Here is a 22,810-nt window from a genome sequence, read left to right on the forward strand (position 1 = left end):
CATCCACCAGTACAGTGGGTCGGTGTGTGTGTCGGACTTAGTGCATCCACCAGTACAGTGGGTCGGTGTGTGTGTGTGTGTGTCGGACTTAGTGCATCCACAAGTACAGGTGTGTGTGTCGGACTTAGTCCATCCACAAGTACAGGTGTGTGTGTGTCGGACTTAGTGCATCCACAAGTACAGGTGGGTCGGTGTGTGTGTGTGTCGGACTTAGTTCATCCACCAGTACAGATGGGTCGGTGTGTGTGTGTCGGACTTAACGCATCCACAAGTACAGGTGTGTGTGTGTGTGTGTTGGACTTAGTGCATCCACAAGTACAGGTGGGTGTGTGTGTGTTGGCTTAGTGCATCCACAAGTACAGGTGTGTGTGTGTCGGCTTAGTGCATCCACAAGTACAGGTGTGTGTGTGTCGGACTTAGTGCATCCACAAGTACAGGTGTGTGTGTGTGTGTCGGACTTAGTGCATTCACAAGTACAGGTGTGTGTGTCGGACTTAGTGCATCCACAAGTACAGGTGTGTGTGTCGGACTTAGTGCATCCACAAATACACGTGGGTGTGTGTGTGTCAGCGGTGGGTGGCTTACTGCAGCTACCATATCATGCGTCTTGTGCTGGAAGAAATAAAGCCTCCAGTTAAATTTTTGACTTGTTACACTGGTCTACAGCCAAAATGCTTTCGAGAAATAAACATGTAGTCCAACTTTACTAATTCTGTGTCACTGAGCTGTCCACTTGACACCACCTGAAGAAGGAGACTTGTGTTGCCTCCTAAACGTCGTGATTTAATTGTTTTCTTTTGTTTTATTTTATTTTTCCTCCGTGACTCCACCGTACAAATTCTCAACATTGTTTCGTGAGGAGTCGACTCCTTTTTAATCGCATTAAGAATCGACTCCCATTGACTTGCACGGGGAATCGGATTGTTGAGTTGTGTTAGAAATCGATTGCTCATTGAATTGCATGAGGAATCGACTTAGGGTCTGAATCAATTCCTTGTCGACTTGTGTTTGGAACCGGTTCGTCGTGTGGAGTTGGATCCGGGTCCGGGGGGTTCAGCATTGCCTGGTGAGTTTACACTCAACACTCACCACTACTCACCACTAGTACACTCACCACTACTCACCACTACTCACCACTCACCACTAGTACACTCACCACTAGTACACTCACCACTACTCACCACTAGTACACTCACCACTCACCACTAGTACACTCACCACTAGTACACTCACCACTACTCACCACTAGTACACTCACCACTAGTACACTCACCACTACTCACCACTAGTACACTCACCACTAGTACACTCACCACTACTCACCACTCACCACTACTCACCCCTAGTACACTCACCACTACTCACCACTAGTACATTCACCACTACTCACCACTAGTACACTCACCACTCACCACTAGTACACTCACCACTACTCACCACTAGTACACTCACCACTACTCACCACTCACCACTAGTACACTCACCACTACTCACCATTCACCACCAGTCACCACTAGTACACTCACCACTGGTACACTCACCACTGCTCACCACTCACCACTACTCACCACTACTCACCACTAGTACACTCACCACTAGTACACTCACCACTAGTACACTCACCACTCACCACTAGTACACTCACCACTACTCACCACTAGTACACTCACCACTCCCCCACTCCCCCTCCCTCCCCCCCAGGACGAGGGACTTTGTCACCACCATGGCCAACACGGCCTTCCTGTCTCACGCTCCGCGCCCTGTCCCTGATGCTGCCCCTGCTGCTGTCCCTGCTGCTGTCCCTGCTGCCCCTGCTGCTGTCCCTGCTGCTGCTGCCCCTGCTGCTGTTGCTGCCTCTGCTGTCCCTGCTGCTGTCCCTGCTGCTGCTGTCCCTGCTGCTGTCCCTGCTGCTGTCCCTACTGCCCCTGCTGTCCCTGCTGCTGCTGTCCCTGCTGTCCCTGCTGCTGCTGTCCCTGCTGCTGCTGTCCCTGCTGCTGCTCCTGCTGCTGCCGCACTGCCGCTTGGCTCCCCGCTGTGCCGCTGGTGGCTCGGCTTCCTGGGCGCTCTCAGACGCTGCTGCTGCACCACCAACACCACCGCCGCTGGCTGTGGTGTTGGTGGTGGTGGGGGTGGTGTTGGTGGTGTTGGTGGGGGTGGTGGTGGTGTTGGTGGTGGTGGTGTTGTCGGTGGTGGTGGAGGTGGTGGTGTTGGTGGTGGTGGTTGGTGGTGGTGGGGGTAGTGGTGGTGTTGGTGGTGGTGGCGTTGGTGGGGGTGGTGGCCGTAGTGTTGGTGGTGGTGGGGGTGGTGTTGGTGGTGGTGGCGGTGGTGGTGGTGGTGGTGGTGGCGGTGGTGTTGGTGGTGGTGGTGTTGTTGTTTGGCCGGATTGAGGGGGCTAAGCGGGCGCGGCACGGGCTAGAGAAGAGATGGAGTGATGTGGTACAGGAGGACGTGGAGCTGAGTGGACTTGCCGATGACTGGTACCAGCGGTGTCAAGATCGGCCTCTGTGGAGGAGGCTCGTGAAGGATGCTACTGGGCAGTTGGAGGCAGTCGCCCTCCAACAACAACGGAGGGCGGAGGAGCGACGCTCACAACAGCGAGCGGAGCGCCGGGTGGCTAAAGCACAGCAGGTTGGCACAGTAGGGGGCACAGGTGGTGCATCAGCCAGTCATCTCAGTCAGTCGACCCGTGGCACCTGGGTCTGCCCCGTGACCTCCTGCCAGCGGGCGTTCGACACTTCACGTGGCCTCAGGGTGCACATAGCCTGGCACAAGCGTCGTGGTGACGTCACCGCCACTTAGTGGCGAATGGCGGTTGTTGTTGTTGTTGGTGGTGGTGGGGGTGGTGTTGGTAGTGGTGGTGTTGGTGGTGGTGGTTGCGGTGGTGGCGGTGGTGGTGGTGGTGGCGTTGGTGGGGGTGGTGGCCGTGGTGTTGGTGGTGGTGGTGTTGGTGGGGGTGGTGTTGGTGGTGGTGGTGTTGGTGGTGGTGGTTGCGGTGGTGGCGGTGGTGGTGGTGGTGGTGGCGTTGGTGGGGGTGGTGGCCGTGGTGTTGGTGGTGGTGCTGGTGGTGTTGGTGGTGGTTGCGAGTAACCCGAGAAGTGGGCGGTGGGGGTGGTGAGGGCGGCTGGGACGCTGCGCTCACTCCTCACGCTGCTCACTGACCGTGAGGACGACGACCAGGTGAGACCACGCACAAGGATATGTGTCTGTGTGTGTGTAGGTCGACTCAGCCTCAAATGAGTACCTGGAGCGATGTGTAAACATCGCCGCTAGGGAGACAAAGGCGGCCGGGCATGGTGCTGGCCACCCACCCCCTCGTGTGCCGTGCTGGCCTTTAAAGGCGCTCGCTAACAGCACTTGCCCCTACAGTCTGTTAAGGCTATACGGGGTATCTTTGTCTGTGCGCGGCACGGGCTAGAGAAGAGATGGAGTGATGTGGTACAGGAGGACGTGGAGCTGAGTGGACTTGCCGATGACTGGTACCAGCGGTGTCAAGATCGGCCTCTGTGGAGGAGGCTCGTGAAGGACGCTGCTACTGGGCAGTTGGAGGCAGTCACCCTCCAACAACAACGGAGGGCGGAGGAGCGACGCTCACAACAACGAGCGGAACGCCGGGTGGCTAAAGCACAACAGGTTGGCACAGGAGGGGGCACAGGTGGTGCATCAGCCAGTCATCTCAGTCAGTCGACCCGTGGCACCTGGGTCTGTCCCTTGACCTTCTGCCAGCGGGCGTTCGTATTATGAAATAAAAGGCATAATTTTTGTATGTAAATATCTTATCTATAAACGTCTCCGCGCGCGTGCGCTTGCGAGGGATTTGCCTCTCGAACCGTGGGGTTGACATCGAAAAAAATGTGCCAGCCAGCACGCCCTAAGCCCCACGGTGGGAATAGGCTCTTCCTTTTTCATGTCCGTCACCTTTAAATTAGTCACAGCGATTTCGTGGGATTTCGCTATATGAATTTATTTACTGCGCGACATTGACCGTACCAACTCACGCCAATTGCTTGGGGGGGGGGAAGGGGGCGGTGGACCGCGCCAAGTGTTGTGCGTTCAGTGGAGCTCACACCGGACATTTTATTTCACGTGTTTAACAGAACACCCGGCAGCCGCCTCCCCCCAGGAGGGACCCCGGCGGATCCCAGGACACCCAACAGCCCCCTCCTGCTACGGGGCAAGGGATATTGCGACTGCCCCTACTGGACTATGTCAGTCCTTACAGGTAAGTTGTACACAGACCGTCGCTACACATAGCCCATACACGCCCCTCCCTACACTATTATCAAACAAATAAGTTGCCAAATATTACAATGATAATGTTCGTGCGCAGATAATAACTCGGGTTCATTGTTTACTATTCCCAAACAAATAAGTTGTCTGATATTACAATAATAATAATGTTTGTGTGCAGATAATAACTCGGGTTCATTGTTTACTATTATGAAACAAAGAAGGTGGCAGATATTACAATCACTTTCTTTGTGTGCAGAAAAATACTTTTTAAATTCTTAGGTTGCTACATGTTTCCTTTTTGAGCTGTGTTTTTATGACGCTGAGACCGTGCACTGCCAGTCTGTGATGTGGCTTGTTGCCTGCTGATTAATTCACGCCAGTGCACCGCCGCTATTATACACACTGCTAATTTAGCTTTTGCCCATTATGAGTGTATGCCAGTCTATAATCTGTTGCCTGCTTCTTTACCTCACTCAGTGTACTGCCAGCCTTTCATGTCGACTGTATCCTGATTTTTCAGCTGCTGCCCATATTGCCAGCTTTTTATGTCGACTGTAGCTATGCTTATGTCATTGAGTCGACATACTGCCACTCTATAATCTAGACTGTAGCCTGCTTCTCAACTTACCTGTGCATACTGATGCTCATTCATGTACACTTATTTCAGCTGATTTCTTCTATGCATTTCTACTATTTCGATTGCTCACGTCACACTATTTGCTGATACGTAGTACTGCGATGCTCATAGCTGTGCCATCATCGGGGATTGCTGTGCACGTCGATGTGTGTGTGTGATTTGATGTGGGGAGCGATAGTGTAGCGGTTAGCGCACTGCGCTATGAACCTGGCGACCTGGGTTCGATTCCCGCTCACAGCCAACACCAGTGACGATTATCTGAACCGGTCCCGGGCCTCCCCTAGGTCGACTCAGCCTCTAAATGAGTACCTGGTGCGGTGTGTAAACATCGGCACTAGGGAGACAAAGGCGGTCGGGCGTGGTGCTGGCCACTCACCCCCTGGTGTACCGTTCCGGCCTTCATAGGTGCTCGCTAACAGCACTTGCCCCTACAGTCTGTTAAGGCTATATGGGGGATCTTTGTTTGTGATTTGATGTGTGTGTTTGAGTCCATACGTGTGTGCGTGTAGGACCATGCGTGTGTCTGTCTTTTTCTAACAGACAACCCCCGATGTGTGTGTGTGTAGGTCGATGTGTGTGTGTGTGTGTCAGTCCAAGGGTGCGTGTCAGTCCATGTGTGTGTATCAGTCGATGTGTGTGTGTGTAGGTCGATGTGTGTGTGTGTGTCAGTCCAAGGGTGCGTGTCAGTCCATGTGTGTGCATCAGTCGCTGTGTGTGTGTGTAGGTCGATGTGTTTGTGTGTGTGTGTCAGTCCAAGGGTGCGTGTCAGTCCATGTGTGCATGTCAGTCGCTGTGTGTGTGTTAGTCGATGTGTTTGTGTGTGTGTTAGTCAATGTGTGTGCATGGCTCCATGTCAGTGTGTAAGTCAATGTGCGTTTGTGTGTCTATGTGTGTCAGTCGATGTGTGTGTGTACGTCCATGTGTATGTGTGTCAGTCCATGTCTCTATGTTAGTCCACATGTGTGTGTGTAAGTCCATACATGTGTGTGTGTGTAAGTCCATGTGTGTGAGTTGATATGTGTGTGTAACTCCATGTGTGTGTATCTAAAGTAGAGTCCATATGTGTGTGGGGCAATGTGTGTGTCAGTCTATTTATGTGTGTGCGAGTCTATGTGTGTGTGTGTAAGTCAATGTGTGTGCGTGGGTCCATGTGTGTGTATATATACGTCCGTGTGTGTGTGTGTCTTACTCGATATGTGTGTGTGTGTAATGACGTGTTTTTACGTCAATGTGTGTGTGAGTTCACCTTTGTCTGTGTGTGAATCGATGTGTGTGTGAGTCGCTGTATGTGTGTAACTCCATGTGGGTGTATCTAAAGTGGATGTCTATGTGTGTGTAAGTTCATATGTGTGTGTGTGTAAGTCGATGTCTGTCTGTGTGAGTCTATATGTGTATGTGTGTGCGCGTGTAAGTCGATGTGTTTCTACGTGTGTGGGTCGATGTCTGTGTGTAAGTTGATGTGTGAGTCTATCTTTTTCGCCCGGGCAACGCCGGGTACTTACCGCTAGTAAAATAATAAAATATAAAACAATACAATTGTAGTTTTATAAAACAATACAATTTTATTGTTTTATAAAATTGTATTCTATGCTAATTCCTTTGTCAAAGGGTACCTCTGCGGATGTGTATACTTTAACTTAGCTATTTCAATGAGCCATTTCAATGCTAAATTATATGATAATTCCTTTGTCAAGGCGCTTTGTGTTTTTCTTCTCACACAGCTTAAAGGTCGTGATCTGAGCGTGGCTTCTCACACTCCAGCGCTGTCCTCCAGACAGTCTCGTCCCTTCACCTGATGAAGGCCGCTTGTGTTGTGGCCGAAACGTCGTGATTTTTTGTTATTTTATTTTCACCTACGTGACTTTACCCAATAGAACCAAAGAGTATATTTTATACTTTTTGCATTGTTTACAGTCTGGAAGCTACCCACATGGCAAATTTCAAGTTTGTTGCATGTCGGGAAGTATGCTAAACATTTCGAACAGACACACATATTCACAAATTTCGCTTTTATATATACAGACGAAGGGGTGGGTGACAGCACCACGCCCGGCCGCCTTTGTGTCCCCAGTGGCGATGTTCACACACCACAGCAATTACTCGTTTGAGGCTGAGTCGATCTAGGGGAGGCCCAGGAGCGGTTGAAATAATCGTCACCGGTGGTGGCCGTGAGCGGGAATTGAACTCGGGTTGCCGGGTTCGTAGCGCAGTGCGCTAACCACTACACTACAATGCGTTAAGCTTCCACATGCGTGGGTCACGTGACATATTTGACGTCACAGCTCACTTGCCGTGCAAAAAAAATGCATTATTGAGCTCCCCCCCTCCTCCCCCCAGAAAAAAACACAAAAGTGTATTTTAATATTTTTTGCGTGGTGTACAGTCTGGAAAGTACCCACATGGCAAATTTCAAGTTTGTTGCATGTCGGGAAGTACGCTAAACATTTTGAATAGACACACATAATCACAACTTTGCCTTTTACATATGTATGGAGATAATTTCGGCCAGGGCTGCTCTGTGTCAGCGACTCTGAAAAATCTGCTGACACCCGGCACACCACGTCCAGTGTGTACCTTTCGCTATCGCCGTGGCTACCGGGGCTGTGCTGCCCACTCCACTCCGCACCAGCGACCCGGAAAATATTCAGTGACAGATTAAGCCCTGATTATTATTCACACAATTACACATCCAGTGGAATTTGAACACGTGATTTCGTGCTTACGGGACAAGGTGTTTACTCGGTGGGCCATAGCTGCAGCTCCCCAATGCTGCATAAACCCACGGTTCTTGTTATAATTCCAGTTACAGTAATGCTACTTTATCAGGCACTGGCTGTATTTCCACTGAAATACACAAGGATAATTCTCTGTTATTACGAATCTTATATCTGACATGTTTAAGTGGTGCTTTTCTGTTCGGTGAAATGTGTTGCTATTAAATGTGATGCGAGCAAAGAGACTTGTTTATTGATCGCTGATCGATCGATTGACTTCATGGCCGAGCGGTAGCGCGTTGCAGATGTTTGTGGTACGAGCCCCACGACCACCCCGGTTAACGCTGTGGGTGTATGAACTGTAAATATTGCGGACTGTCTGCTTCACAGTCGGATGCTAAAGATCTCGGAGATGTAATTTAAATCAGTAGTATGCCACGTGTGTCGGCACAATTCTGTAAATGCGACAACTACTGTGGGCTGTCCGTGAAGCGTAGCGCCTCCAGGGTGTAGCCTCGTGTGTACGCTGAGCTTGTTTCGCACCGTACGTAGCCAACCGTGCTCATCGGAGGCGCCTTGCGCTGCACGAATGGAGCGGACGCCAACGTGCACTTGCAAAACCCAAAAGCTTTTTGATTGCCCTCGTTTTGTCCGTTGAAGACGATGCAAGCCGTGCCGCAGGACGATGGCAGCGAGCACGAGAAGCCGTGCCTCAGCGAGTCCCGCGCGGCGGAGCTGGTGGAGCGCCTCTACGGGGTGAGCGTGGCGGGGGTGAGCCCGCTGGCGAGCTACGTCGACCAGAACTACCGTGTGCTGGCGCGCGACGGTCGCCAGTTCGTGCTCAAGGTCACCAACACGCGGGACAGCCAGCGGCCGCAGATGCTCGAGGTGCAGATGGCCATGATGAGTTTCCTGCGGGAGAGGGGCTTCCCCATGCAGGAGGTGGTGGACAACGTCAGCGGGAAGATCATGTCGCTCGAGAACATCGGTGAGCTGCGCCCGCGTGGGTCCCGGGAGCAGAGACATTGGAGAAGAGATGTACGTAATACTAAATCTTGTTCTACTTGATGTGCGTCTCCATCTCCCTTTGTCTCCCCCTACATGCTAAGGCCTCGGCACAGAGACCCTATCTCTCTGTGCTCCGTACGTTGTGTCTCTCTTTGTGTCTCTGTGTGAACTCCCTTCTACTTAGGTGTCTGTATATATATCTGCGGTTCTGTGTTTCCTCTCTCTTAAATTTAGCTCTTCTATGCCTGATGATGATTGCTTGCGTTGCAATCGAAACGTCGTATGCTATTATGTAATTTTATTATTATTTCTTATTTCTACGTGACTTTACCGAAAAAACCAAAGAGTCATTCCTGCAGTCACGAAAGTGACAAATCAAGTTTAATAGATGTACAGTGCAGTACAATTGATTTTGCTGCAACTGAACTCTGGCCCCCACAACATAGCACCACGCAGCAGCCTGTGATGCCTGTTTAATGCACGATTGTAACCCATAGAAGCCCTAATCCAGGCTCAACCTGCTTAGCTTTCAGATCTTATGATAGGGCACATTCCAGGTGATTTAGTCATAGGCTGATAGTAATCATACGAACACAGCATTGGTTTATACTTGCAAAGACAACGATCAATATCCGAGCATGAGGCGGTGGTATAATACTGGGTCTCACTCCACTGACGATAAGTGATGTAAAAGGATCGTACTTTTTAGTTTTTGTGAGGTTGGTGGATGTAACGCACTGCTTGTTGGTACTGGCCCAAGGTCCACATTGTGATATTTTGTAAATTCTTCATATATATATAAAAAAAAACAATGTTTGGTGTGTGGGATGAAACTGGAATGACTGCTCACAGCAAAGCCACACGGACGAGACGATAACATCTGTGGTGAGAGATCAGAAGCACACTTGCTGTTTTCTCATCTACTGACCTGCAAGTTGGTAGATATAATGTTTGTACAGTTCACCGACGCCGCCATTCGCCAACTGCACAGTGTGTTCCACCTCCCCACACCTCCGATGAGCACGGTTGGCTACGTACGTATGGTGCGAAAGAATTTCAACATACTTACAAAACCTAAATCGTAATTTTTGTTTCTGCTTATCTTCCCACGAGACCCTGAGAAGCAAACGTCAAACTCTTTGCATCGAGTTCCGGATTGGCTGACAAGGGGAACACGTCAAACCAAAACCATGTATTACATGAACAAGCATAGACGGGAAAGATATGTCACAAGTGATATATTGTAGAGATATGAGAGAGATTTATTCATGATAAAGGTTTTTGGGTGAGATCACGTTATTTATAAATGTGTCATAACCCTCCACCACCCGACACAGCCAAACAGTAAAAAATGTGTCACGTTGACAACACATAAAATAGTTCACTACTTTAGCCCACCGGTGTGATGAAGAGTGAATCCACAACATTTACAATATTTGAATACGACGTTTCGCTGGTAATTACATCCAGCATCATCGGGCAATTCGCCAGAATGGTGAAGCCCTCACTTGCTCCCGGTCTTAAATAGAGCAGCAGGGTGATGTCATCATTTAACTCATTCAGAGAGAGATTTAATCAGAAATATGATATTTATATGGAAGAGATAGGAGAAAGATCTATCCGCAAGAGGAGAGATTTAGAGAAATGCAAACATGTCGATACAGAGCTTATCTCTCCCCCACACCCACTCCGGCCTCCTGCATCGCATCACTTCTATTAATATTATTATTGTAATCATCATCGTTACACTTGTTTTCACAGCAGAGCCTCACTGAGTATCGGGAGGGTCTTGTCAAACTTTTCAGTTGGGGGGAGGGCGCGGGGGCGACGGTTGTCGTGTGTAATTTCAAGTGAGTATTGCTGACTGAGACATGTACTTAATTAGTTCTTGTAAGGCGTGGCGGGATAGTTGTCCTGTAGACCAGAATGAATTAATTTTGGTGGTTCGGGCTTGGCTGTAGTTGGGACAACACTGGGCTGCTAAACATTTGTAAAGCAAAGTGCTTCATAGCTCATCGGATTCCTCCAGTAAAAGTACATATTCTGATTATAATGCCTGGGCTAGCAGCGCTCCTTTAAACCCAGGCTCGGGGTTCATCGCATGAGCTGACATCGCCGCCCAACGCCGTGTTTGGAATGCGAAGATCACGGAATGCCGCTGACCCTTATATTTACGTGATGGAACGAGCGATAAAAGTCGCCTCCTGATGCAGATGGGGCCCCCATTCACCCTGCTCCTAAGTAATTTGCTCAAGCTGAACCCAGGGAATTCAGCTAGACTCGTGGTGCTGACGTATCCATTCTGGCCCGAACCTGGGCGAATTGCCCCCGGTTCCGGCCAGCGTGCGCTAAGGCGTGAGGGTTGCGTGCCACGTTGCAACTTTGGCGGATGCCTTACGCATGGGTGTGGTGAGGTATTATTCCTCTCAAATGCTTTATTTAGCTACAGCGGTTTAGACAACAAGGCCATATAGGAATGCGAATTTCGGAATGCGTTCTTGTTATTAATTTCTGCGTTAATAGTATCGTGAAAGAAAGTCATGAGGAAAAAATCACTCCAATTTACTATTGTTGGGGGGGGGGGGAACAGAAATACTCGATTCAAGTTGCTTGAGAGATTGGCGTTTTAAAGACTACACGAATTTTATGTGCGTTATATATGGGACTTAGCACGTTCATTATTGTTATTAACCATTTAATGCTGAGCAGCAAATTGTCGCTTAATTTCCTAAAAAAAGAATAGTAGCCTTGGCTATCAGTTGAGCAATTCATCAGAGACCCTGTGTAGTATAGCACGTGGGTAATGAACACAGGGCGCAAAGTGGTGAGTTGACACTTTGGCCAGACCTTGGAGGTTCCGATATCAGCTTCCAAACAGCTTTTTATGTTCCAGCAAAAGGAAGCGACGGTGAGATTTCACTAACCGTGGTGACCTCTTGACCTCGGTGGCGACTCCTGCTGTGAATTCTCAGACTGCGGCGAAGGAGAGAAGGAGTTCAACGTGCGGCTGCTCACGTACCTGCCCGGCGTGCCGCTGTCCAGGGTGCTGGCGGATGGCAGCCTGTACTACCAGGTGGGCAAGCTGGCAGCGAGCATCCACCAAGCCCTGCAGCAGGTACGAGCGCACGAGCGCCTCTTGACAGGTGACGTGAGACTGCAGGGATTCATATTCTTGTTGCTTTCGGTAAAGTCACCACGTAGAAGGGAAACAATAAAATAATAAAAAATATAAAACAATAACATTCTCACGACGTTTCGACTGCAACACAAGCAATCGTCATGAGGTGTGAAAACCACAACAAGGAAATAATAAAAAAATTATTGTTGTGGTTTTCACACCTGATGATGATTGCTTGTGTTGCAGTCGAAACGTCGTGAAAATTCTATTGTTTTATATTTTTATTATTTTATTGTTTCCCTTCTACGTGACTTTACCGAAAGAAACAAGAATATGAGAATATTCGACAAAGTAAAGAGGCAAAAAAGAAATAACTCGCAAATTACTTCATTGGGAAATGCGGAGCGATAGTTTCCCCAACCCCTTACTGCGACAATCTTAAAAAAAAAGTCTTGAGTCTCGGCGAGCCTTTTCTCTCGGTAAGCAAGTGTAATGTGACGTAACGAGCCCACTCGCTCAGAACGTACGCAGCTGTTCATAATTAGCAATGTGAGAGTCCTTTCAAGTGATCGAATGGCTGGTTTTCAAGCAACGTATTTTTGTTTCCCCCCCCCCCAAATTTTATTCCAAGCGTCGGGGTGGAGCGGTGGCGCAGTTGTGCGCACACTGCGCTACGAACCCGGCCACCTGAGTTTTATTTCCGGCCACGCCTAACATTCGTGGCAAGTGATATCTGAACCAGTCCTGCCCACCCCCCCTTGTCCTCTATCCTTCACCAACCTACACTGACCAGTTTGGCGAAGTATGGTCAAACACCCTACATGACCAACACTGAATACGGCAGTGCCTTGATAAGGGCTGTATGAGTTGTGCTAATTGGTGCCATGTCATGAGATGGAAAAAAACATCTCATTCTGTGCATCACCTCTGGTTAGAGAATGGCCCGCAGAAGGTGATCTCACAAAACTACTTCTCAGATCCATTCAAGTGTCCTGTTACTCACAAATACCAATCAAACATTTGCCAGCCGCACGCAGGACTTGGGCAGCCCCACCCTCAGCTGCATAATAAGTCTAGATTTTTAGCTTTCGTGACTGCAAGGATTCATACTCTTTGGTTTTTTCGGTAAAGTCACGTAGGTAAAACTATAAAATGATAGAATTTTTAAAAATGTAGTTGTTTTTTCATTTATTCTTTTATTTTATAGTTTTACCTACGTGACTTTACCGGAAAAAAAAAAACAAAGAGAAAATAATAAGTCAAGGAGAACATCTTTTTTGAAACGAAGACTATCCTTTGCTAGCTTGACGTTTTGCTGCCTTTAACTTACATGTGTACTCAACTGGCCAATGCGATGTTAATCTCGTATTGCATTTTTTGTCATCTTACCGCCTTCGTTTTTAAACATCTGCATAGTTTGAGCACCCGTTCCTGCACTCCCTGCAACTAGACGATTTCATCTGGAACCTGTCAAACACCCACCTGCTCGAGCCCTACCTCTTCACTCTGGACGGCGACCCCAACCAGGGTCTGGTCAGGGAGGTCATCGCCAAGTTCCGCGAGGAGATCCAACCCAACCTGCACAAGTTTACCAGATGTACGCTCGCCTCGCAGCTTCACCCGGGACGTAGCTCCATGCCTCAGGGGGCGAGGGGCGCTTCAGGCCACCGACGAGGCCTTGAAGCCACGACGGGTGCCGCGTACGTGTGTACGTTGAACTTCTTTCGCACCGTACATAGCCAACCGTGCTAATCGGAGGTGCGGGGGAAGGACAACAAACTAAACACAAAAAATCAGTTCAAAAATAAATTAGTGTTCAATCTAGGTTTAAAAGTGCATAGCTCCAGTGCTTCCTAATATCGGAAAGAAGAGCTTTTCAGATGGCCGCAGAAGTGCATCTGAAAGCGCGCGATGCGGTGACCGTCTTTGTTTGTTCGATGGTTAGCCAAAAGCCGCTGCGAGGATCACCCGAATTCGCGTGATGGTTTATGCTGCTTGACGAGATCAGCAAGGTATTGTGATTCATTTGTGGCAAGCATTTTCTTTGCAATGTGCTTTACGTGATTACTTTTACCCAGCATACACAGATGCATTACAAGGCATGCATGTAATGGGGGACACTCGCACAGACACTGATCACAGGTGAAATCAAATGACAGGGTTATTACATTCAGACGCTACTGTATATAAATCATAATTGTAATTTCTACCAAATCATTTTTCAATGGATGCTAAATCGTGTTCAACAGTTTTTGTTACACATATCCTCATAATAATAATGTACAGCCCTTTGTCAATGCACTATCTGGACGAAGGCATTCCCAGGCTGTGTAGGGTCATGGGGGTTGTTTTGCCTCCTTCACCATGCTGGTCGGTGAGGAGGTAGGTAGGATCCCAGGACTGGTTCAGATATCAGTGATGTTCTCCATGGCCGGGAATCAAGGGCTCGTGATGCGGTGTGCATACCACTACACACCGCTCCATATCTTGCCCCCGTGCAGGGTTGTACGACGCTGGTGGGTTATTGTAATTCTGTGCCTTTGAAGGCAGGAGAAGAAGTCGGTGATTCACTGAGACTCTGCGGGGGCCGTTCTTAGACTCGCACACGCGGCTTGCGCAACACCAATCGTGCGGCCGGAATGAAAACGGCACGGGCACGAACGATGACGACGGCGACGAGGGGAGGACGGTCAACAATAAAAGACAACGGACGAAATCAAATTCGACGTTTCCCCCTCGCCGCAGGCATAATCCACGGTGACTTCAATGACGACAACATCCTGGTGCAGGAGGTGGCCGCGGGAAGCGAGCAGCAGCAGCAGCAGGGGCCCAAGTCGGCGGAGGGAGCGCCGCGGCACCGCGTCTCCGGCATTGTGGACCTCAACTCGATGATGTTCGGCTACCACGTGTACGACCTGGCCATGGCCATCATGTACATGATGGTGGAGAGCGGAGAAGCGATGGAGGCCGGGGGTCACGTCCTGGCCGCTACGAGAGCGTGCAGGCCCTCACCGAGGACGAGAGGAGGGCCGTTTACTTCCTGGTGGCGTGCAGGTGAGAGCGGAGGTGGGGAGGGGGGCCGGGGCAGGTCGGGTCGGGTCTGCCCGGATCGCCGTTGGCCGCATCGGGAAACGTTGGCTTCAAAAACCTGTGGCGGTTGCGTAACGAGAATTAATCCAGGTCTGGCGAGAATCCGATAAACTCGATGATTGTGCGGCAAAAAAAAAAAACACGTGCTTTATTATTTATTTAAAGCTCTTCATCAGACCAATGATGAATGAAGGTCTTGCCAATGCCATGTCGATCGTCGCGGTGGTTGACCATACTTCACCATGCTGGTTAATGTGTATTGGTGAACGGGGGGGATCAGTAACAGTTTAGACATAATGCTGATTACCATGATGTTGCTAACAGCACTTCTACGGATGCTGCTGATGACGGTGATGATGATTATATAAAAGACACTCATAGCAATGTTGTTTACGATCATGTTGCTGATCACGCTGCTGCTGCTGCTGCTGGAGACGAGGAAGATGAAGACGGCGACTTTCCTTCTGCTGGCACTTCTGCTGCTGACCACGAGACTTGATCCAACTATGACTGCGATTCCTGGACGCTAAAATCCCAGCCGATCAACAAGTCGGCAGCAAAAACCCTCTTGAATAACAAACGATATTAACCGTCACGACAGCAACGGCGACAACAACAACATGGTCTACTTTTCCCCGCAGGTTCTGCCAGTCGCTGGTCATGGCCCGCTACACGATCCTGCGATACCCGCAGAACGCCGACTACCTGCTGATAACGGCGCGCACCGGCTGGGTGAAGCTACGCGAGCTCTGGACCAGGGGCCTGGAGGACATGCAGAGGCTGTGGTCCGATGTTGCGGCACGGTACAGAAACTAGAACCGCGGTGGAGATCGAGACGGACGGCGAGGAGAGAGAAGGGGGAGTTTGGGGTGGGGGGGGGCCCACCGTGAGACACGTCCTCCCACTCGCCCCACCGGTACCTCCCGAGGCTTCGCAAGGAACCGGTTTCAACTTGAACGTGGCGCCGTTGGTTTTGGACACGTGCGATCTTTGAATACGGAATCTGAAAAATGTGAATTGCTCATGCCAGGCACTTAATGCATAGGGGAGGTTTTTCGTGGCTTCAGGTTAGGAACGTATTGTTGCTGCATCCAGCGCTGTTGACAAAACGGCGTTCACATGCGCATCCGTGGGTGATAATAATAATAGTACTGTCAGAATATTTGTTTCCCGTTCATTTACTCAGGAAATCCTGACTGTTTCTGAGATTTTGTATTCATGAAGTTCCAGCGTTCAGATGTTCGACCAATTCCTTTGTAGCTTGTTTGGCTCGTGAGAGGAAACCGGAGTAACTCGGAGATTACCTGTGCATACGAAAGGTGGTGGGGGGGGGGTAACACTCGACAACTGCATAGATGTTTTATATTTTTATTATTTTATTGTTTCCCTGCTACGTGACTTTACCGAAAGAACCAAGAATATAAAAAGCGTCACCGTACACCGACATCTGTTGGCCAACTTGCAGCGCAAGGCCTAAAACGTCTGCTTTTCCCAGACAGTCTTCAAATTAAGCACTCAACCCAGGCTCTTCCCCGGTTGAGCTTCAAAGATCTGACGAGATTTGGTGCATTCTGGGTTAATTTTGTTATTTTGTGAGTTGCAGTTGCATTCAGATATTTTTTTAATCTAAACTACAGTTGACCTTAGAACCCTCAGACATGGGCGTGGGGAGTCCTGGCCTCGTGAAAGATCAGTCGACTTTCTTGCGTTGCCATGACCTTCCACTCGGCGGACTTTGGGAACGGTAGTGGGGTGGGGGTGGTGGGTGTTTGATGATTTTGCTGTAAAGGTTTCCTCTACAAAAGTGGGACACTCCTGGGTTTTGCCACCAAGTACTAAGTCATGTTTTGCAGAGGGGTCAAATACTTATTTCCCTCATTAAAATGCAAATCAATTTATGAAATTTTTGACATGCGTTTTTCTGGATTTTTGTTGTTGTTATTCTGTCTCTCACTGTTCAAATAAACCTACCATGAAAATTATAGACTGATCATTTCTTTGTCAGTGGGCAAACGTACAAAATCAGCAGGGGATCAAATACTTTTTTCCCTCACTGTAAGTTCGATTACAGGGAATGACTATAACATGAATTGAAAGTGATATCTGGACCCCTTCAAACAAACCGCATTGACCAGTGTGGTGCAGTATGGTCAAGTAACCCATATAATATGGGGAAAGGCATCATCCAGCAGTGGATTGATCTGAAGCTGTGAAAATTGGCTAAGCCTCAAACGCAGATGCACCACGTATACACTGCCGCCTCCTGTCTTATGCCATTACCGACGAGAATGTTGCCCTCTCATACTAAATTAAAACTTTTTTATTTTACCAGGGCCCACTGAGCTGTAAAGCTCTTTTTTTTAGAAGCGACCTGGCCACAAATGATAGCTCAACGAAGTGGCTTATCGTGTGAAAATTTCTAGCAGCCAAATACTCCAAACACATGCTTCTGAATTGGGAGGGAAAAACCGGAGGACTCGGAGAAAAAGCCACACGATCAAGGGGAGAACATCCAAATATACAGCAGCAGGCATCAGTCGAGATCGAACCAATGACCTCCTGTATACCAGGCGAGGTAGTTAACATCTGGCCACTGTGCTTGCAGCCCATCTTACCCGAGTGAATGTGAGCTTGCATTCTGTGCTCTGGTAACCCGTAATTGTACACAAGCGAGAGTGAGAAAGTACACCGCCAGTTTTTCAGGTCGCCCTATCCGATGAGAGCGATCAAACACAATGTGCGATTCTCAGAGACAGCAATAATATAATCCCATTCCTCTAGAATTACTGTCAGCTGTGCCCCTATGATAGGAAAGGTTATGCCACTCTTCAGAGGTATGGGGTGCTCTCCTTTCCTTCTCACCTCATCTATGCCAACCGTGTCACGATGTATTTATTTCAATTGTGCCTCTCGTTCGCCAGTCTGATTCTTCAGCTTGTGTACGTCTTGTATCGAGTAGGTGGTGTGGCCAACACCACGCCAAAGGGGTCGTCCATAAATGACGTCACGCACCTGGGGGGGGGGGGGGTCAGACATTTGTGACGATGCGTGACGAGGGGGGGGGGTGAGAAATGTGACGTCACATCAAAATGCGCAACTTTAAATAAATATAGACAACACGCTCCACTTAATTAAATAGACTTGTTAATAAATGTTTTCTCCTACATCAGAGTGCAGCGGCACAATAAATACGCACTACAATGACAATAGTTTAAAGCGATTTGAAGCATGTTTTATCTTTTTTTTTGGGGGGGGTCAGACATTTGTGACAATGACGAGGGGGGGGTCAAAAATCGTCCAAAATCGCGTGACGTCATTTATGGACGGCCCCAAAGCCGCTTTTGTCGCCCCAATGCTGACGTAATCCACAGCACACCAGGTACTCATTTAAGTCTGAGCCGACATAATTGAGGCCCAGGAAGTCACCGTTGTGACCACATACACACGCACGAACATTCGCCAATGCGTCATCATCGCCACTCCGATCACTTAGCGGCCGACGACAACGACGACGACGACGATGTCTGGGGCCGCTCTACCCGATGCAAGGATTCTGCCGACGGCTAAAGGCTCCTCCTCCCGTGCGCCTCTGGCGATGCCCCCCGAACAGCGCTGTGCCGAGATGGCTGCGTCAACGGCGGGCGCTGCGCGGCTCCCTGGCGTGTGCACCTGCAGGGACGGCTACTCGGGGCTTCGTTGCCACAAGCGTACGGCCACCATCTGCTGCTGCTGCTGCCGCCTCTCAAATCCCCGCCGTCAACTCTTCGTAGAGAGAGATTGGGGGGGGGGGGGGTATCCGATCGGGATTTCCTTGGCATTTTTCCATCCAGTCCTCTGCATTCTCAAACTGAAGTTTGTGGGCCAGTCTTCCACGGTCCATTCGCATCTCCCATTAGTCGCCATTGAAGTGTAAATTGGACCGTATCGCTGCATTGTATTGCAGGCTGCTGATTTTGTGGGAAGTGAAAAGTGGGCCGCAGAAAGGTGTATCTACTGGCTTTACGAAACACCTGTTGTAGCCTATAGTTACCTGTGTACTAGAGGACATCGAAAGAACGGGTCAACTCCTTGGTAGGTCGGTAAGCTGTACAATGTGGTTATTTATATAAGCATCGTGTCTATCTGTTGATTTGAGAGCTGGAATCGAGACATTCTTCCATATAAGCTGGTATGCTTGATTTGTCACATCGTGTTCCCTGAGATATCACAAATAGTGGCATCAAATGACTGCATCTAACAGAGAAATCCATGTTTAGAAGTCTGTCTCCTTCCTGTTTTATTTCCTCGTAATGATGAATATTTCAAATTTTCAGATTCAGGTTAATGTATCAAGATGCGTTAAAATTGTGGGGAAGATATGTGACCGTTAGTCATTATACCCTGGTCAATGCAGGTTGGTGAGGAAACTCACCCGACGTGGATAACCACACACCACTTGCACTCAGATGACCCCAACCACTCGGGACTCAAGCAGGTACACGGATAGCACCGGGAGGTCTTCATCCAGCTGTGGATTGATCGTGGTCAATGATGACATTCAATGTTTAAGGTGTAGTAGCGGTGCAATTGTTAGCGCAATGCACTATGAACCCAGCAGCGACTCAAGTTACTGATCACGGATGACATCAGTAGCGAGTGATATCTGAACTAATTCTGGGCACCTACCTGTCCTTCACCAATCCACACTGACCAATGTGGTGAATGATGGTCAAACAACCCCCATGGCAGAAACATCGTGGTGGAGGAATTTATCCAGCAGTGGATCGACAAAGGTCTTCACATTTAAATAAAATGTTTAGTGCCAAGCGATTGGACTACACATTTTAATTCTAGATTTAAAGCTTTCGTGACTGCTAGGATCCATACTCTTTGGTTCTATTGGGTAAAGTCAGCGCTGTCCTCCAGACAGTCTTGTCCCTTCACCTGATGAAGGCCGCTTGTGTTGTGGCCGAAACGTAGTGATTTTTTGTTATGTTATTTTCACCTACGTGACTTTACCCAATAGAACCAAAGAGTACTACACATTTTACCCAGCAGAATGGCGGTGATTATCGCACGCGCAAAACGAAATCGTCTCGCAAGTTCACAGTGTCACATTGTGCGTCTTCATTCTTTGTGCCGTCTGCCTTTTGCTCAGGCCAAGCGCGACATCCCGTGTAGTCACGGCGCTGTCACTGATCACCAATCGATTATATAATTACTGCACCTGAATGAGTTAAATGAAGACGTCACCCTGCTGCTGCTCTATTTAAGACCGGGAGCAAGTGAGGGCTTTACCATTCTGGCGAATTGCTCGATGATGCTGTATGTAATTACCAGCGAAACGTCGTATTCAAACTGTAAATGTTGTTGATTCACCCTTCAACACAGCGGTGGGCTGATGTAGTGAACTCTTTTGTCTTTTGTCAACGTGACACTTTTTTTGCTGATTGGCCGTGTCGGGTGGTGGAGGGTTACGACACATTTATAAATAACGCGATCTAACCCAAAAACCTTTATTATGAATCACGACACTAATTACACCATAACTAGCTACGTGTCCACCAGGCTAACTACACTAATTACACCGTAATTAGCTACATAACCACCAGGCTAACTACACTAATTACACCGTACCTAGCTACGGAACCACCAGGCTAACTACAATAATTACACCGTAACTAGCTACGTGACCACCAGGCTAACTACACTAATTACACCGTAACTAGCTACGTAACCACCAGGCTAACTACACTAATTACACCGTAACTAGCTACGTGACCACCAGGCTAATGACACTAATTACACCATAACTAGCTACATAACCACCAGGCTAACTACACTAATTACACCGTAACTAGCTACGTGACCACCAGGCTAACTACACTAACTACACCGTAACTAGCTACGTAACCACCAGGCTAACTACGCTAATTACACCGTAACTAGCTACGTGACCGCCAGGCTAACTACACTAATTACACCGTAACTAGCTACGTGACCACCAGGCTAACTACACTAATTACACCGTAACTAGCTACGTCACCACCAGGCTAACTACACTAATTACACCGTAACTAGCTCCGTAACCAACAGGCTAACTACACAAATTACACCGTAACTAGCTACGTAACCACCAGGCTAACTACACTAATTACACCCTAACTAGCTACGTCACCACCAGGCTAACTACACTAATTACACCGTAACTAGCTACGTCACCACCAGGCTAACTACACTAATTACACCGTAACTAGCTCCGTAACCACCAGGCTAACTACACCAATTACACCGTAACTAGCTACGTAACCACCAGGCTAACTACACTAATTACACCATAACTAGCTATGTCACCACCAGGTTAACTACACTAATTACACCGTAACTAGCTACGTCACCACCAGGCTAACTACACTAATTACACCGTAACTAGCTCCGTAACCAACAGGCTAACTACACAAATTACACCGTAACTAGCTACGTAACCACCAGGCTAACTACACTAATTACTCCCTAACTGGCTACGTCACCACCAGGCTAACTACACTAATTACACCGTAACTAGCTACGTCACCACCAGGCTAACTACACTAATTACACCGTAACTAGCTCCGTAACCACCAGGCTAACTACACGAATTACACCGTAACTAGCTACGTAACCACCAGGCTAACTACACTAATTACACCGTAACCAGCTACGTAACCCCCAGGCTAACTACACTAATTACACCATAACTAGCTATGTCACCACCAGGCTAACTACACTAATTACACCGTAACTAGCTGCGTAACCACCAGGCTAACTACACTAATTACACCGTAACTAGCTACGTAACCACCAGGCTAACTACACTAATTACACTGAAACTAGCTACGTGACCACCAGGCTAACTACACTAACTACACTGGGAGTAGCTACAACGGACAGGACCCCAGCTTGGGTCCAAGTCCACGTGTTGGTGACTCTTCACGGACGTCGAATGTAGATCTTCAGGATGACAACAGCAACTCTGGGGAACCCAGCTTATATCCTCCGTGGCCGTGGCTGGCCCCACCCTTGGCCACGACCACCTTCTAGAATCCACGAGCAGGATCTCGCCCCGACACGTGACCACCCCTAGCCCCCCACTTGGGGACCCTGTGTAGACTTTACCAGTCACGTGTTCTCCGGGGTCAATCCGAGTGCCATGGCCTAAAGTAACCCGATTCCATGGCTGACACTCTCACACCCCATCCTGTAGGGGTCGGCAATGCACACCTGAGCGTGGTGTCACTCAGCGCTATGACTCAGCGCTCACAGAGCCCCTCTAGCGCCAGCACGACACCCGCATACAAGTGGTGTCCACGATGTGAGTACATCGCACACCGTGCCCCTCTAGTGCCGGCATTACACAGCGACGTCTGCGACGTCAGTACATCTGCATTCCTCTTTCCATCCCAGAGTAACTCTCAGCATGCACCGCTCCACGCTTTTTTCCTAAATACTTTTCAGCTTTTGTTCCATGTTCTTGTTTGATAATTCTTATTTATCACCGGTGCTATGGTATAAGCCATGGTGCTTGTGTATTCTGTGCAACGGCATGGACCATAAATAGCTCGGCACACACCCGGCTTGTTGATGTCCAATTGAACGATGCAATGCGGTGGCACTGGAACCTTAAAGCAGGATCCAAAATCCTGGCTTCTCGAGTTGCCACGCATCACTTCCCCATCCATTTGCCTCAATACTGCAACTGTCCGGGAAGCACAGCAAATCGTGGAAAAACGAACGTCTCCCCATCCATTCGGATCTCAATACAGTCCCTCGCCAGCACTCGAGTCGCGCAAGCCTTTTTGGACCCACGCGCTTAACCTTCAACAATGTAACTTCAAACGTGATATTCTTGGGTCTTTCTGTAAAGTCACGTAGATAGGTTCAAAGAAAATAACAAAAATAACAAAAAAAACTGCAACGTTTCGATCACAACACAAGCAATCGTCATCAGGAGAGCAATCTTATTATCTCTGAGATCAGGGCTAGGCCAGCCCTGAA

General features: G+C 48.8%; 1 protein-coding gene and 1 long non-coding RNA gene across 2 annotated transcripts; both read left to right on the top strand.

The window, feature by feature from the left end:
* Positions 1–3,032: 3,032 nt before the first annotated feature.
* LOC142913464 (uncharacterized) lies at positions 3,033–5,356 on the top strand. The gene is made up of 3 exons (XR_012934678.1): positions 3,033–3,177; positions 3,484–3,630; positions 4,095–5,356. It is a non-coding gene; the product is annotated as an uncharacterized LOC142913464 (long non-coding RNA).
* A 2,883-nt stretch (positions 5,357–8,239) lies between these two features.
* LOC116957686 (hydroxylysine kinase-like) lies at positions 8,240–16,779 on the top strand. Its single transcript, XM_076060996.1, has 5 exons — positions 8,240–8,569; positions 11,562–11,704; positions 13,124–13,304; positions 14,453–14,761; positions 15,439–16,779. The coding sequence occupies exons 1-5, from the start codon at positions 8,245–8,247 to the stop codon at positions 15,507–15,509; spliced, it is 1,029 nt and encodes a 342-aa protein (XP_075917111.1). The 5' UTR covers positions 8,240–8,244; the 3' UTR covers positions 15,510–16,779.
* Positions 16,780–22,810: the final 6,031 nt, after the last annotated feature.

The sequence above is a fragment of the Petromyzon marinus genome, unplaced genomic scaffold (assembly GCF_048934315.1).
Source record: "Petromyzon marinus isolate PM22_M1 ecotype Great Lakes invasive population unplaced genomic scaffold, UKy_Petmar_22M1.pri1.0 PM_G_Scaffold_26, whole genome shotgun sequence".
NCBI lineage: Eukaryota > Metazoa > Chordata > Hyperoartia > Petromyzontiformes > Petromyzontidae > Petromyzon > Petromyzon marinus.